This window comes from Danio aesculapii, chromosome 23 (genome assembly GCF_903798145.1).
Source record: "Danio aesculapii chromosome 23, fDanAes4.1, whole genome shotgun sequence".
NCBI lineage: Eukaryota > Metazoa > Chordata > Actinopteri > Cypriniformes > Danionidae > Danio > Danio aesculapii.
The window spans coordinates 49603075-49619950 of NC_079457.1; the positions used below are offsets into that span (position 1 = coordinate 49603075).

A 16876-nucleotide genomic window follows, 5' to 3' on the forward strand; every position below is an offset into this window, starting at 1 on the left:
TGTTATTCAGAACATATATAAGGGGCGGTTCTGTTATTCAGAACATATATAAGGGGCCGTTCTGTTATTCAGAACATATATAAGGGGCGGTTCTGTTATTCAGAACATATATAAGGGGCCGTTCTGTTATTCAGAACATATATAAGGGGCGGTTCTGTTATTTAGAACACATATAATGGGCTGTTCCCACAGAAAGTGTTTTTCCTCTCTAATGCACTACCTTTGAGTGAATGTTCAATATAAACACACTTTAATGGACGTGTTTGATGGTTACGCTCACATCTCGTGTCTTTTGCAGCTCTGTGCACGTGAGTGCCTGGAGAGAAGCTCCAGGATGGTGTTATCAAGACTTTCAGAAAGAGGAAAACACTAGTGTGAGACTGATAACGGCAGCCAGAGGAGAGAATCATGTCAGATTTACTGTCCTGCACACATACACACTGCATTACACACACACCTCACACAAGCGGGACTCATTTACTGATGCACAGATGATATAATACACACAGAAATACATATAAATGTGCATACGCTTATGCTGATGAGTGTTAAACATGTCCTAATGGTCTTGTGAAAAGCTCCATAGTTTTATAAACATTGTTTTCCTATTTCTAATGGGTCAGTTATTGTCATTATAACTTCACGTTCATAACATCGCGTCACATGGACCTCACACTTTTTTTAACCCATTCCTGAGCACCACACCTCATGTCTTCATAAGCAAAACACATGATGAGACTATGCTGACCTCGTACTCCAGGTCATCTTGTCTGTCCACCTCATGCTGACTGATGTCGAAGTAGTCTGTTGGGTCGTAGTAAACATGATCCACAGGAGCGCTGAGCAGAAAAACACAGAGGAAAGTCTGAGTGAAGCAGTGGGTCACCACAGTACTGCACATCTCTGGTTCATTAGTGAGCATTCGTACAGTTTCACTTGTGTTGAATATTCCCGTGATGCTGAACAGTATTTGCTGTGATATTATTTCTTATGGTTTTTAGGTCAGAAAACTGCACGGAGTTAAGTTAATAAAGCATTTATTAAGATTCAAAATAACTATTAACATATGCCTGAATATTCAGATATATAAATGTTCATTTGAATAGTTTATTATCATTCTGAATCAGCTTTAGAAACCAGCAACTACTCTTAAACAACTGGCTTATAAATAATGAAATATTTAATCTAGTCATGAACAATGTTTCTAATCCTATAAATAATAACTGAATCCTCTAAATTCCACTTTAAGCTGATAAATATTCTTCAAGATATCTTCTTTTGTGTTCAACAAGTGAAGAGGTGAGTTCTGATTTCTGGGTGAACTATGCCTTTAAGTGATGCACGTTTACAGCTGGCTGTCTGTCTTGTGTTCTTTTTCTGTCATCTGTTTTCCTCTTATCCGTTTGTATTTGACTTCATGTCATGTAATTTGTGCATCTCTTTACATAATAAAACACAAAATAATGTATACTTCTGTAGGTAAATAATGCAGACGTACAGCTGGCTGAAGAGGTATGGTTCGGGCACTGGTGGCAGTGGTGGTGACGGTGGCGTCGCTGGTCTGTTGTGGTGTCCAGATCTGCCTGCCGTCAGCATGTGCTGGAAGCTGAAGCTGATGTCCGTCTGCGTCCCGCTGTCCACACACTCTGCTGTCAGCACCGTCCCGCCAGCGGATCCCTGAACCCCGGCTCTCCTCCTCTGAGTCCATCTGATGTTCCTCCGGCAGCGCAGAGACTGATCCTGAGTCAGAGCAGACAGGTCTCCACTGCCCACCTGCACACACACACACACACACACACACACACACACACACACACAAACACACACACACATACACATGCAATAAATGTCCTGCAAAATGGCATTCAAACTCACATTATTAGCATGTAACACTGAATAAAGCACATAATCCGTCCCTGAGCTGATCATTGTCATAATAGTTTATGCTGTTGTTCAGTCGTGAGGAACAGAAACTGTTGCTAAAATAGAAATTTTAGGTGGTTTGAAAAAGTTGTGTGTATTTGGGACACAGTGTAGGCTTTAGTCAGGCATGCTCACTCCTGCTGGTGTCAATCTGGCAACCTGCGTCAGCGTGGAGACATCGAGTGATGAAAAAGTGTTTTGAATTTGAACTGCAATACCTTGTTTGACCACTGGGTGTCAATCTTACACACTGCACCTTTACAAAACTTGAAAACGAACGATTACATCACTCATATTGCTGTTCTGGGCATGAAATGGAGGCATTTTTGATGTATATCTGATTGCAAGAGCTTCATGAATGAGAAAACTGTAGGGCAGGACTTGATTCTGCTGTCTGGGAACTGGTTGTGGTTTGCTGTTTGGATTTAATAGTTGATCATGAAACTAAACACCAATGAGAGACGACGAGATGTGGAAGTGAAAGTTGCTTAGGTTAAACATGATGAGAATACTCACAGCCTGAATGTCAGCTTGGGATTTCTCTGTTTGACATAAGTATTATATTATCAATATATCAAATTGAACCACTGAAGGATTAAATTACATCTAAATAATCTTAATTTGTGACCCTGGACAAAACCAAATGTATAATTGAGATGTATACGCCACCTGAAAGTGGAATAAATGAGCTTTCCATTAATGTATGTGTGTTAGGAAAGGATACGTCTGGCTGAGATGCAGATATTAAAAATCTTTCATAAAGATATTGAGCACATTCCTTTACTCAATAATTATCTTTTAAAGTTCATGTTACTATTCAAATATGTAGTTTTTTTTATTTAAGGTAGGAAATCTTTTAAAGACCTTCATTGAGCATGATCTTTTCCTAAAATTATTAATGATTTGTGATGATTTTTGGCATAAAACTTGCATAATTTTGACTAATGCTATGTATTTTTCATGCAATTTAAGTTCACAGATGCAGGCAGGTCTCAGGGGTTTGGAATTAAAGATGCTGTATATAAGTTTCTGACTTTTTGCATCATAAAAACAGCATGTGTGTGCAGATATTTAGAAACATGCTCAGTGAACATTCCTGTTTATCTGAAACACAATGCTGAAGTCAGATATTCTGCTGTGATCATGTGTGTTACGTGTCTTTGTTTTGGTCTCTTTAACCCGCCCACTGCCAGTTTAGCCAATTATATTTCAGCACGAGGGTTGCCAGATGGTGGAAAACAGTGTATTTCATTCATTCAGTCAGGAAGGCTCTTAAAGCATGTGTCTGTGACTGAATTGTGACCTCTGGTGGACAGTAGCAGACTCTGAAATGAGACGCAGAGTTCCACATGAGGTTATTAATGAGCAAATAATATAAATATTACGAGCGTAAACATTAGGTGAGTGGGTCACACTGTAATCACGTGTCCTAACAACACGCTACATGACGAGATATGCAGTGATGAGCAGTTTAGCTGTTTGCAGCAGACGAAACACAACAGAAATGTAAATCCAGCCATTCAGAAGCACAGAATAGTGCACTCACTGCACTCCAGCACAACGGTCAGCTTTATAATCTACTGAATACATATTAAAGCTCTTGAACATGATTAACTGTAGATCCTGAATCAATGATGTGTGTTGCACTGAGTCTGCACTGTGATATTTACACAAGAACACACAGCACAACATCTAAACTTGTCTATCGCTACACATCTACAAGAATCACACAGCATCTACACAGCACTCAGACATAAAAACTAAACCTTCAATCCAACCTGCCCATTAACAGAGCACAGCATGGAGTTTATCTGAGCCGTCTGTGGATGAAAAACAGAAGGAAGAATTAAGATGAAGCGGGAAAAAAGCATTTAGTGCTGAGGAGACAGAGGAGAAACCAGCAATAAGGGAAACTACAAACAACTCAGCAGAATGAAGTCTCATGGTGATAAATGACCAGCAGACTCCATATCTGCAGACAGCACGCTTTAAAGGAGACCTGTTCTGACCCTTTATACAAGATGCAAAATGAGTGTGTGTGTGTGTGTGTGTGTGTTTGAGCTGAGAATAGCACACAGATAATGTTCTCCAGCTCTCTGAAACTGACCCTTTCAGGCTTTGATCCTAATTGTGGTGTTTTGGTGACTGTCGCTTTAAATGCAAATGAGATTGTGCTCTTTACAGAAAAGGGCGGAGCTACAGACGCCTGTGCGTCAGCATAGTGACAGATGTAAACAGCAGTGTGTGTGTTGTCAGTGCTGGTCAGGTGTGCTTCAGTGCGAGTGTGTTCTTCATGCTTCTGTCAGTCTGTGGAGTGTTTACCTGTTCACTATTTTCCTGTACTTGCAAGTCTGATTTTCTTCAGCATATTTATATTAGTGTATGATATATTCATGCTGTTTACCCTGCCTATTATAAAGATACGTACTGTTCATTAGTAGTTATGAAGTATGATCTTATTCTGCATTCACCTGAACCCAACTACTATTAATAAACAGATAATGAGTGGTTTATTGAGCTGGTACTGTTAGTTAATGGTTTGTTAATACTGTGAAATGTGACCTACAGTGTTATCATATACTGATTTTGAGAGTATTACAATGAGAACAATCTGGCAACACTAATAATGTGATTTTCCAGGTGTTAGTTTCTGTTTCTCTGTTGTCAATTGTAATTCTAGCATAGATCATCTCCAACCTCTGTGTCCTCCGACCTTTCCCAGAGGCGTCTGACATGCTAGAGTCTGTATGAGTTATTCCTGTGGATGTGTGTGTGATGGTATGTCTGTAATCCCCGCGGTGAGAGGGATTGGTAATTACGGATTAGTGTGATAATATTCAGCAGGATTCTGATGGAAACAGTGTGAGTTTCAGGCTCAGGGCAGACTTCAAACAACGCAGAGTAAAAAGTCTCTTTCTCCCGCACTTTCCTCCTACGCTCATGCTAATGTGAATCCTGCAGCTCTGAAAACGGCATACACTGGGAACAATATCTGCTAATGAACAGTTTCTGTGTTTTAAGTGTTTATTTACGGTGGTGAACTGCATTATGGGATGTTGACCTCTGCTCTGTCCACTTCTGATGATGATAATTCAACTCTACAGTTTAATAAAGAGACTTTTACTGACATTTTAGTGGTTTGAGATAATATCAGAGATAATATGTAGAGAAATAAGTGTGTAGAATAACAGAACATGTGCTGCAGTTTATTACAAGGCTTCTGTAGTGTAATGCTTCCCAAAGTGTGTGACAATGACAGGGGGTCACTTGGTGATTTACAAAATCAAATAAATGTTATTAAACTATTAGGATGACCATATCTTAACCAGAGTCATTCACACAACTGCTAAACACCATCACTGTAACACACACACAGTTACAAAATGCAATAAACATTATTATCAGCATTAGATGTAGCTTAATACTCTACTGTACATGACAGATGAGGAAAAAACCCAAAATTACCACAGTAACACCATTACAAAAGCATTCTGGGAAAGTATATTTACAGTTATTCAGCTTACTGTTAACCAGGATACAGATTTTACTTTTTTTGCCGGTCATTTTTACAGTGTAGTACAATCAGTATTCAGAGAAGCTTTTCCTCACACAAGCTTTCCGCACTCATTAACCAGCCAAACACATCCTGTGCAGTATATCTGAAGATTCCCTTCACTGAAGGTTTCATGATTTATGCCTCGCACAACTAAACACCCTCAACCCCATTACCATATTCCTGCAAGCTGCAAAACACACTCGCTATATGCAATTATGTGAGATAAAATGTGTCTAGCTATGCAAAGTCCAGTTCACAAGAACAGTGCAAATATGCTGAGTGTTTTATTTGTGTCATTCACTGGTGTACTTCTACTATTCATGCAGGGTGTAGATTACAGCAGGGGTCTGATTGTAATATAGTGGAAACTCGATTGTGCTGATCAGTATCTTAAATAATAATGAAAACAATAGATCATGTAAATATACATTTGACCACCCCTATAACATCACCATACATGCTACATGATGAACCAAGAGTGGCCAGCTGACCAAAATTACCCCAAGAGCACAGCAAGAACTCATCTAAGAGGGCACAAAAGACCCCAAAACAACACCCAAATAGCTGCAAGCCTCCCTTGCCTCAGTTAAGGTGAGTGTTCATGACTCCACCATGAGAAAGAGACTGGGCAAAACAAAAATGATGGCAGAGTTTCAAGATGAAAACCACTGCTGAGCAAAAGGAACATAAAGGCTCGTCTAAGTTTTGCCTGAAGATCCCCAAGCCTTTTGGGTAAATACTCTGTTGACTAATGAGACAAAAGGTAAACTCTTTGGAAGGTGTGTGTGCCGTTATATCTGGGGTAAATGTAACACCGCATTTCAGAAAAAGAAAATTTCTGAGTCGCTGAAGAAAAACAAAATGAAGACTGCGGACTGGCCTAGTCAAAGTCCTGACCTGAATCCAATTGAGATGCTGTGGGATGACCTTAAAAAGGCGGCTCATGCAGGAAAACCCTCAAGTGTGACTGAATTACAACATTTCTGCAAAGATAAGCAGGCCAGAACTCGGAGGAAACCCAAGCTAACACGGGGAGAACAAGCAAACTCCACACAGAAACACCAACTGACCCAGCCGAGGCTCGAACCAGAGACCTTCTTGCTGTGAGGCGATCATGCTAACCACCGAGCCACCATGCTGCCAACTCATCACAAGTTATTGAAAATGCTTGATTGCAGGTATTGCTGCTAAGGGTGGCCCAGGCAGATATTGGGTTTGGGAAGCAGACACTTTTTCACACAGGACCATGTTGTTTTTTTGTTTTCCCTTATAATAAAAAGCTTCATTTCATAAGTGCATGATGCGCTTACTTGTGCTCTCTTTAACTTATTTCTTTGATGATCTGAATGATTAACGTCTGACAAACACACACAAACATGAGAAATCAGTAAGGGGAAAAGACTCTTTCACACCCCTTTATATACAGTCTTTACTCTTTGAGAAGTGCATCTGCAGGAATAGCACAGGTACACACTTTCCAAAATGGCGTATTTATAACAGGCGGTGTGTTAAGAAATATACCTGGATTAAAAGGGCTCTGAAAGAGCAGGCAAAAAGTACTTACATTGTAGAGTCTACTCCATCTCAAAAATAAAAAGCTAAGAGCGCAGCATCAGTGTATGGACTATATGCACATTAAACAGCTCTGTACTTTTCACTCCAACTGTAGTCAGTGGATTTCATGTTGTGATATTAACAATACAGCAAAATCACTATCAGTATGCCCTTCATACTGTAGCACCAGCGCTGATGAACACTGATGTAGACGGTACGATGATGGGAAACTGACAGATGTTTGACAAATGAAGCTGGGATACAGCACAAGGCTTCTGCCATGCTTTTCTTTCTGCTGGAGTAGTTTCGCTAGTTGGCTAAAGTCAGAGCTGGTCTGCAGACTGTTGGCAGCTGGAGTTGACAGATTTTACAGTGTATGACGGACACAGACATCTTTTAGCCTGTGATATTGCAGAATATCTCACTGATCACCAGTCTCTTATCTGCAATGCACATGCTTATGTTTGGCAATGACCTGGAATCCAGCACAGTCTCATGAGGAAACGTAACTATTTTCTGTATTAGTCAGGCTTGTATGGTTTAATTCATACACAAACATACCATTTTATAAAAGGAGGTGTGCAGCCGAACCCGGTCAATAACTCAACCCTCATTGGAGGATGAGCCACTAGATTAGGGCTGTCAAACTCAGAGTTTAGTTCCTGCTTCAACACACCTATCTGTAGGTATCAAATAAGCCTGAAGGACTCAGTTAGTCTGATCAGGTGTGTTTAATTAGGGTTGGAACTAAACTGTGCAGAGCTGCGGCCCCAGAGGAACTGAGTTTCACACCTGTGGACTAGATCTGATAGTTACTAATTGCTGTGAGATTGCATTGGGTTGCTGTGGATTGCATTGGGAAATCTGGTAGTGTGACTCTTGGTCATTTAGATTAAGGGACGCAGTTTTCTGTGTAACGATTGCACAAAGTTTTAGTCTTGTTTCTAGTCCAAATATCTAACAATTCTTAAATGAAGAAGCATTTTCTTCCATAATTTCTGGGCAAAATTCTGGACAATTTCACAAATAATGAGTCGAAATGAAGAGAGTTTCTCATTAAAACCAGCAGAATAATCTGACAATGGAGGAAGAGAAATAATCTGGTTTTCACTTTGACATGTAGTTTATAAACAGCCTCTTATTAAGCTATGAACTGTTTATTAGCACTTATAAAGGTCATATTTTACATCCCTAATCCACTACAACAACCAAACCCAACTACTGCCTTACTCACTATTAATAAACAGCTAATGAGTAGTCTATTGAGCTAAAAGTCTCAGTTAATGGTTAGTTAATAGTGTAAATTACACATCAAAATAAAGTGTGACCACAAATGTGAATTTTAGGTCTGCCTCTGTAGTTCTGATGTTAACAGTGGTGAACTCACTAATCAAATAGTCCACCATCTTAGCTATTTGCAATGCATTCAAACAATCTTCTTCCAGCCAAGATTCTACTCAGTAAACCTCCTATTGTACATTCAGATTACAGAAGTAAAATGATTTGAGGATGGCATATCAGCAGCTGAATGGTGGCTCTTTCTACAGTGTTTATCTCCTTCTGTGTTCTTGTGTTGATTTATACAGTCAGATCTATTCAAACTCCTGTTCAGTTTTCATTCTTTTACATATATTTCCCCCATAATTTCTGTTTAACGAAGATTTCTCCAACACATCTCTAATCATAACAGTGTTAATAACTCATCTCTAATAACTGATGTCTTTTCTCTTCATCATGATGACAGCACATAATATTAGACTAGATATTCTTCAAGACACTAGTATTCAGCTTAAAGTCACATTTAAAGGCTTCACTAGGGTAATTAGGGTAAAGTTAGGGTAATTAGGCAACTCATTGTATAACAGTGGTTTATTCTGGAGACAATCCAACACTAATATTGCTGAAGGGGGCTAATAATATTGAGCTTAAAATGGCTTTAAAACTATTAAAAACTGCTTTTATTCTAGCTGAAATAAAACAAATAAGACTTTCTCCAGAAGAACAAATATTAGAGGAAATACTGAGAGAAATTCCTCAATCTGAGAAACATCATCTGGGGAAATATCTGAAGAAGAATATAAAAATCGTATATTTTTGTCTTCACCTGTATGTACCCTGCTGAAAACCACACGCACACACACATACACACACAAACACACACACACACACACACACACACACACACACACACACAGGTGAATCTCCTTCTGATTCAGTATCGTGTATTCACTACCTCCTCTTTTTTCCAGCAGTGAGCTTGTCTGCTGTCTGCAGATTTCTCTAGAAACCGGTTTGTCACTCCCCAAATCCATTTCCACACATGATTACCACTGCTCTGTTGTGGCACACCGGACCGGAGGATTCATTGTCCCTGTGCTTTTAACAGTGCTGCTGTAAAGGCCACTTTTCTCTGCTCTATTCCTGTCAAATAATTTCCAAGGGTACGACCGTCAGGGGCCCTGGCTTTCATAAACGCAATCATGCACACAGTTTAACATGCCTTCCCTAGTCAGAGCTATAAACACACACACACACACACACACACACACACACACACACACACACACACACACACACGGAGCGCAGTGCAGACGGACGGTTTAATTAACAGTAAGCGATGATTTATTACATAGGAGATGTCCTCGTCTCTGGCATGGAGGCATAAGTGTGTCCCCAGACACTAATTCGAGCGAGCGTAATTCAGGAAACATCTCTAGCCGCACGTCCGCCGCTGGCTGCAGGGTAACGAGTATCATGTAAAGCGATAACTGATAAAGCAGACCGATAAACGAGGCTCTAGAGGGAGAGTCGGGCTCACACAAGTGTTGGTTCTGGTTTGATACCATACATCAGCATTGAATACTAAGCCTTATTATCATACATTAACACAATTTTCATTCATTTTCCTTCGGTTTAGTCTCTATTTCAGAGGTCTCCACAGTGGAATGAACCGCCAACTATTCCAGTATATGTTTTAACAACACAATCTCACGCAATTCCTAACTTTTTGATTTAGTGGCTAATTTGTACCAATTTGTATGATCTAATTCGTACAATTTAGTATGATTTGCTCATCCCCCAATGACGGTTGGGTTTAGGGGTGGGGCTAGGTGCCACGCCTCCTTCTTAAAATCGTACAATTTCATACGACTGAACTCATACAAATTTATACGAATGAGCCACTACACTGACAAAACGTAAAACACTTATGTTTCCTCGTGAGATCAGGCTGGTTTTACACACTGGATGCCCTTCCAGCTGCAACCCAGTACTGGAAAACACCCATACACACTCATTTCTCACACACACACACACTTATACACTACAGCCAATGTAGTTGATCAATTCCCCTATAGTGCATGTGTTTGGACTGCAACCGGAGCACCCGGAGGAAACCCACGCCAACACGGGGAGAACATGCAAACTCCACACAGAAACACCAACTGACTCAGCTGGAACTCGAACCAGTGACCTTCTTGCTGTGAGGCCATAGTGCTAACCACTGAGTAACCGTGCTGCCAGCTCCAGAAATGCAGGTATATTTTTGTATCAGTCAGTAGTGATTATTATGTGGAGCGGTGAGCAGGGGCTCAACAATATGGCGGATTTATTTTGTGCATTTTTGTTAGCATTTTGGTTAATCCTGCACATCCTCCTAGCCCCTAGACGAGGGGAGGACATCACTTTAGGCTCTGATTTACACACATGAACCGAACCATGACAAGACTACTGGATGGTTGATTTTATTCCTCATGAACCTTCCCAGTGAAGAAACAGAGACAGCGACTGGTCTTCGCTATTGCACAGAGAACAGAGAGCTGAAGGGGAGAGTTCAAAGAGGTGATAGACAGACAACAGGGGGAAGGGAAAGACGACACACACACACACACACACATATACACAGAAACACACACACTATCTCAGCCTCACTGCGCACATGGACAGCATTTTAAGCACGTCTGCTGCTGCAGGGGGTCTCCAGAGTCAGACTGCTGATTAAATGAAACCTGTAGGTATAATTAAACTCTGGCTTTTATTATTGCTATTGACTGTAATTTTATCTTATTGTGTGGAGAAAACTGATCAATAGTTATGGCTGATAGCGATGCCTGATATATCGCTGGCCGTATCGCACTATTAATGTATTGGAGTGTTGGAGAGAGAGAGAGAAGGCATGAGGGCTCAGACACCACACCCTGCAGAGACTGAAGACAGAAGCGGGCTTGTTTTCTGCAGTTTAGATAATACTGCATTTGTCTGCATTTAGTTTTATTTTCAGGATCAGAATAAATACAAATCAAGATGTCCTGATATCAAACAACTCAATGAATGGTGTGTGTCTGTGCTGCATCTTCGGCCTCTATTTTAACAATGCAGGCACAAAGTCTGCAGCGCATGTGTAAAAGCATTAAGGCCGTGTCCGAATCCACTTTTGCTTTTTTAAGGACGAGTGAATGCTATTAGAAGTGTGAGTGAATGAGTGTGTATGGGTGTTTCCCAGTACTGGGTTGCAGCTGGAAGAGCATCCGCTGTGTAAAACATATGCTGGAAAAGTTGGCGGTTCATTCCACTGTGGCGACCCCTATTGAATAAAGGGACTAAGCTGAAGAAAAATGAATGAATGAATGAATGTTTCCAGAATGTGTCTGTAAAGTTTCAGCTTAAAATACCCAGCAGATTATTAATTATACAATGCTGAATATGCCCAATATGAGCTCAAAGCTTAGTGTAGCTGTTTTTGTAACCTGCGTCTTTGAATGCAAATGAGCTGTTTCTGCTCCCGCCCACCTTTACGACATGTGTGTGTTTTGTCCTGCGTTACGTCAGATAAACAGCAGTCAGTGATAGACACGCATGAAGCAGAGATCCAGTGAATAATGCCCCAGTATGGTTATTTGATGTATTTGTGGAGGAGTTTAGTCAAGCCTTTCTGCAACGATGAGTCCCACACAAATGCCATTACGAAGTTTGCAGTACACACACACACACACACACACACGCACACACACACGCACACACACACGCACACACACACACACACACACACACACACACGCACACACACACACACACACACACACACACACACACACACACACACAATATAACAGATATAACGTCCACAAACCAGGACTCCTGTTGTATGATTGAAGTGTCCTTGTATAACGTCAGCTGCAAGTGTCCTTGTATAACGTTACAGGTGTTCTGACATTATGCAGCTGGGCTGATTCCAGCGGTTGTACAGTGATTTCACTGTCTTTACTTTATTACAAACATTATAATCGTTTTAAAGAAACTCTTTCTTGAGCTGCAGCTGATCACAGAGAGCTGAACAGATCTTATAATCCAAGTTTCTTTGCAAATCCTGTTCTGTAGACATGTTTATAAGTGTTAGTTACTACGGTGACATGCTAATATGCAGCTGCCAATCAATTCAGAGGGCGGGGAAAGCCACACTCCTACATCACGCTACAGTCGGCTTCAAAATCAGTGGAATTTGGATCCTATTTTAACATCAGGAAATTTAATAAATGAGACTTCTTGTGTTTCCATCTCCTCAATATGACTGTGGACACACTATACCTACACACAGTTTGTCCAAACAGCTTACTAAAGATGATCTTCATCACAGGTTCTCTTTAAAGAGTTTCGCTCAATTCTTCAACCTGTAGCTCTACCAGCTCTTCTCTCCACCACAGAGATCAGACTCGAGCATTGGTTCATTTCCAGAATTCACATGCATATTCTGACAGACATTAAACATGCATGCATGCCTTTTTATGTCGCTGCTAAACTACTTGGACTGACTGATTTAGTGTTTTTTTAATGCACTTGAAAGCTGTGGCTGTTTTTGTGTGTAAGAATTAGCTATGCAGAACTTGTATCATACCCTGCAGACAGTTTGTCGAGGGAATACATCTCTGCTGGAACGCCGTGAAGCGGAGCGATCCTTTCCTACTGTGTGCCTGCTGCTATGTATTTATTCAAATCAAACTCAAAGTTATGTACGAAAGCCTCTTGGAAAACAAACCGACTGGATGAGTTTGCAGCAGGCATTGTTTGTGCAATCAGCTCCTGTTTGTTCAAGGAATCATTGTTTCATTTTGAAGTCTCTCGGCACATAAATATCTCCGCTGTGTAGTATTTCTGCCTTCTTTGATGTCTCAAACATTAGTTTGTTCGAGAAACAATTGAGCTTAGGAACGTTCCACATATTGCAGTAGGCAGCAGCTTTGAACTGAAAACAACAGCAGGTAAAACATAAGTATTAAACACGTCACCATTGTTCTCAGAAGGCATATCTCTAAAGCTGCTGTTGACTTGATATTTTCCCCGGATGTTGGTAACAACCAAAGAAATACAGATGTGCAAAGAAAACAATTCTAATTAGTTTACAAATGAAGTTCTGTGTAATAAAATGAAATGACGCAGGGAAAAAGTGTTGAACACATGAAGAAAGGAAGGTGTGGTTCAGCAGGGAAAGCCCAGACAGCAGCTGAAATCTCTCAGTAGTTCTTCAGCAAGCCTCTGCCCTTCCTACATTGAGTACAATTAGCATGATTATAAAAATTAAGTCAACTTAACAGTTACAATGGGTACTTACATAATTTTTGTAAAGTCAACGTATTGCTTTTAAGGCAATTGGTTTCCTTGACACATATAATTATTACAAATTGAAGATTATTAGAATAAATCTATTAGATTTTACTACATCAAAAAGTCATTTGTTCCATTTATGTTTTGCACATTCATTAAAAATAAATAAATAAATAAATAAATAAATAAATAAATAAATAAATAAATAAATAAATAAACAAATAAATAAATAAATAAATAAATAAATCAATAAATAAATAAATAAGGCGTCACGGTGGTGCAGTGGGTAGCACGATCACGATGTTAATTGGGTCATCATATCATTATTGTGGGTAGTAAGCCTATTATTTGAGTGATCGTATTGTTCATATGAACTTCATGCTCATCTCCCTCACCGAATGTTTGTCCCCTCTGTTATACGGGGCAGAGCTGCCATCAGTGGAACTGTATTCAGATCATCTTGAGCTCTGCTTTCCTCATTTATCCTCTACATCAGTGTTTCTCAACCCTGTTCCTGAAGGCACACCAACAGTCCACATTTTCAACCTCTCCCTAATCAAACACACCTGAATCAACTTATCATAACATCAGAAGAGACTCCAACACCTGAAGTTATGGGTCAGAAAAGGGAGACATACAAAATATGTACTGTTGGTGTGCCTCCAGGAACAGGGTTGAGAAACACTGCTCTACATCTCCCACGTCTCAGACAGACGTACCTGTTGGTCTACATACTGATGAAGTGAAGGATGAACTCGCTGTTGACACTCATTTCCATACTGAGTAGATCTTGATCCCTCCCCTGCCCATTCATTCCACAGGGATTAATTAGACACACACGGAGCTGAACCCTCATTAACACACTCCTGTGATATGATCTGCTACAAATCTGCTGTGAGTGTGTGTGTGTGTGTGTGTGTGTGTGTGTGTGTGTGTGTGTGTTCAGAGGAGATCCCTTACACTTCAATAATGCAGAAGGGTGGAAAACAGCTCCAAGTTGACATTTTCCTCATTGCCTGGCCATGAGGAAGAGCAGCACAATGATAGAGTGCTGAGTGGATCACTGATATCAAGTGAAAATGAATGAAGTTTTTAGGGTACAGCTGATGTTAAAGTCACACATTCAGACTTTGGCATTCATTAAAGCAGGATTACCAAAGGCGAATGCTGATTTATTATAATGACACTGTTAAGAGCACAACTTGAGGACATGCTCCCTATATAATTTTTAGTGCGACTTTGAATATTCACTTGAATGACTTCAATACAACATTACAGCACCATTATTGGCCTGTGAACAATGTTGTAGTCTGATTGTCATTGGCTGATAACTGTGCTGATAATGAGTACATCTTACGTCATCCATCATATGTCCAGAGAGGTTTGTACATTGGATCGCTGCTGAAACAGTGGGCGTGGCTTGTTTTTTCTACTGCTAACTGATTGGATGTAGTAAAGTAGGCGTTTCATTTAGAAAGATGTGGAAAAGGTTTTGTAAAGAGTAATTTTAACCAAATCAGTCAGCCAAAACTGACCGCTGGAGGGGCGTGGTTATATATGTTAGCCCCGCCCTATACCTCAGACAGACCTCCAGGCAGCGTAAAAAACATGCTGGACAAGTTGGCGGTTCATTCCGCTGTGTTGCCTCCAGGTTAATAAAGGTAATAAGCTGAAAGGAAAATAAATGAATGAATGAATTTTACCCCAGTATTTTCAACTGAGTTTCTGCACTCGCCTGCTGATCCTGACACATGCGTGCATGCGTGTAAATATCTTTTCATCTTGTTTTATACTTGAACTACTAAATGAATGATTGAGTCTGTTTAACTGATTATATGTTAACTACATCACAACATCCATGCTGTAAAAGGAACTCATAAGAAATTCCCTCATTAACTGTTCACCGGAAATGTATCTGCATGGGAAAAAACAGGAGCTGTGCTATACCCTGTTCAGCTGTTTCATTCAGATGTTTTATGTAGAGGACGCATACTTTCACCAAACTAAAGTCAGACCAGCCTGTGTTTGCTTGGAATTTTGATCAACTATGACTGGGATTACACACCTTGCACACAACACACACACACACACCACATTTGTTTCATACTTTAGAAACAAGACAAAAACTGTAAGAAAAGCTCTTCTTTTCGCAGTGATGTCAGTAATGTTAGTCCAAATAACTGCAATTCTTAAATCAAGAAGCATTTTCTAGACCAGTGTTTCCCAACCCTGTTCCTGGAGGCACACCAACAGGACATATTTTGGATGTCTCCCTTACCTGACTAATTAACTTCAGGTGTTGGAGTCTCTTCTTGTGATTTAATTAGCTGATTCAGGTGTGTTTGATTAGGGAGAGATTGAAAATGTGTACTGTTGTGCCTTCAGGATCTAGACAAGCAAAACAAATAGTCTTGTTCTAAGAAAAGAGTCAAACTGAAGAGAGTTTCTCCTTAAAACAAGTAAAATAATCTGACTATGGGGGAGCAGAATAATCATGTCAACAGAAAAAGCAGATTATTTTACTCACCGCACTGTCAGATTATTTAGCTTGTTTTAAGGATAACCGCACCTTTTTGGCATGTTATTTCTAATAAAATACAGTACTTGTTTTGCTTGTCCACAAAATGCTTCTTGATTTAAGAATGTTTAGATTTTTGGACTAAAAGCAAGACTAAAGGTATTATTCTGCATAATCTTCATTAGTATTGTGTCCCATAACAGAATAAATACAGTAGAGGAAAGACTGCATTTTCTGCACTGTCCCGTAACGTCTGTCACTGAGATGAATGGGAATGCTGACGGCGGGTTTTCTCCTGCTATTCTACACCTCACTGAGCACCACAACTACCAGCGAACATCTTTCTGATAAAAAATTAATGCAGAAAACCCCTTTGATGAGGCCTTGAGAGAAGGCGAGATGTGACGATACGTCTGGAGGGATGAGACAGAAGGCAAGGGTGTGGTCCAGTGTGTGTGTGTGTGTGTGTGTGTGTGTGTGTGTGTGTGTGTGTGTGTGTGTATGAGTTAGATGGAGGACGAGTGAATCTTCGATGAATTTAAGCTCTTATACAGTTCAAGTTCAAGATTATTCGCCCTTCTGTGAATTTCTTTCTCAAATATTTCCCAACAGATTGAGGAATTTCTCTCAGTATTTCCTCTAATATTGTTTCTTCTGGAGAAAGTCTTATTTGTTTTATTTCAGCTAGAATAAAAGCAGTTTTTAATAGTTTTAAAGCCATTTTAAGC

At 40.0% G+C, this 16876-nt stretch overlaps 1 protein-coding gene across 1 annotated transcript in view; it reads right to left on the minus strand.

Moving 5' to 3' along the window:
• LOC130217268 (PDZ domain-containing protein 4) overlaps window positions 1–16876 on the minus strand; it is a 41156-nt gene that overhangs the window by 16223 nt on the left and 8057 nt on the right. The window contains exons 2-3 of the mRNA XM_056449343.1: window positions 1499–1773; window positions 749–839 (exon numbers count right to left, since the gene is read on the minus strand). Of these exons, the coding sequence (XP_056305318.1) occupies window positions 749–839; window positions 1499–1773 (366 nt within the window). The remainder of the gene's footprint in view (window positions 1–748; window positions 840–1498; window positions 1774–16876) is intronic.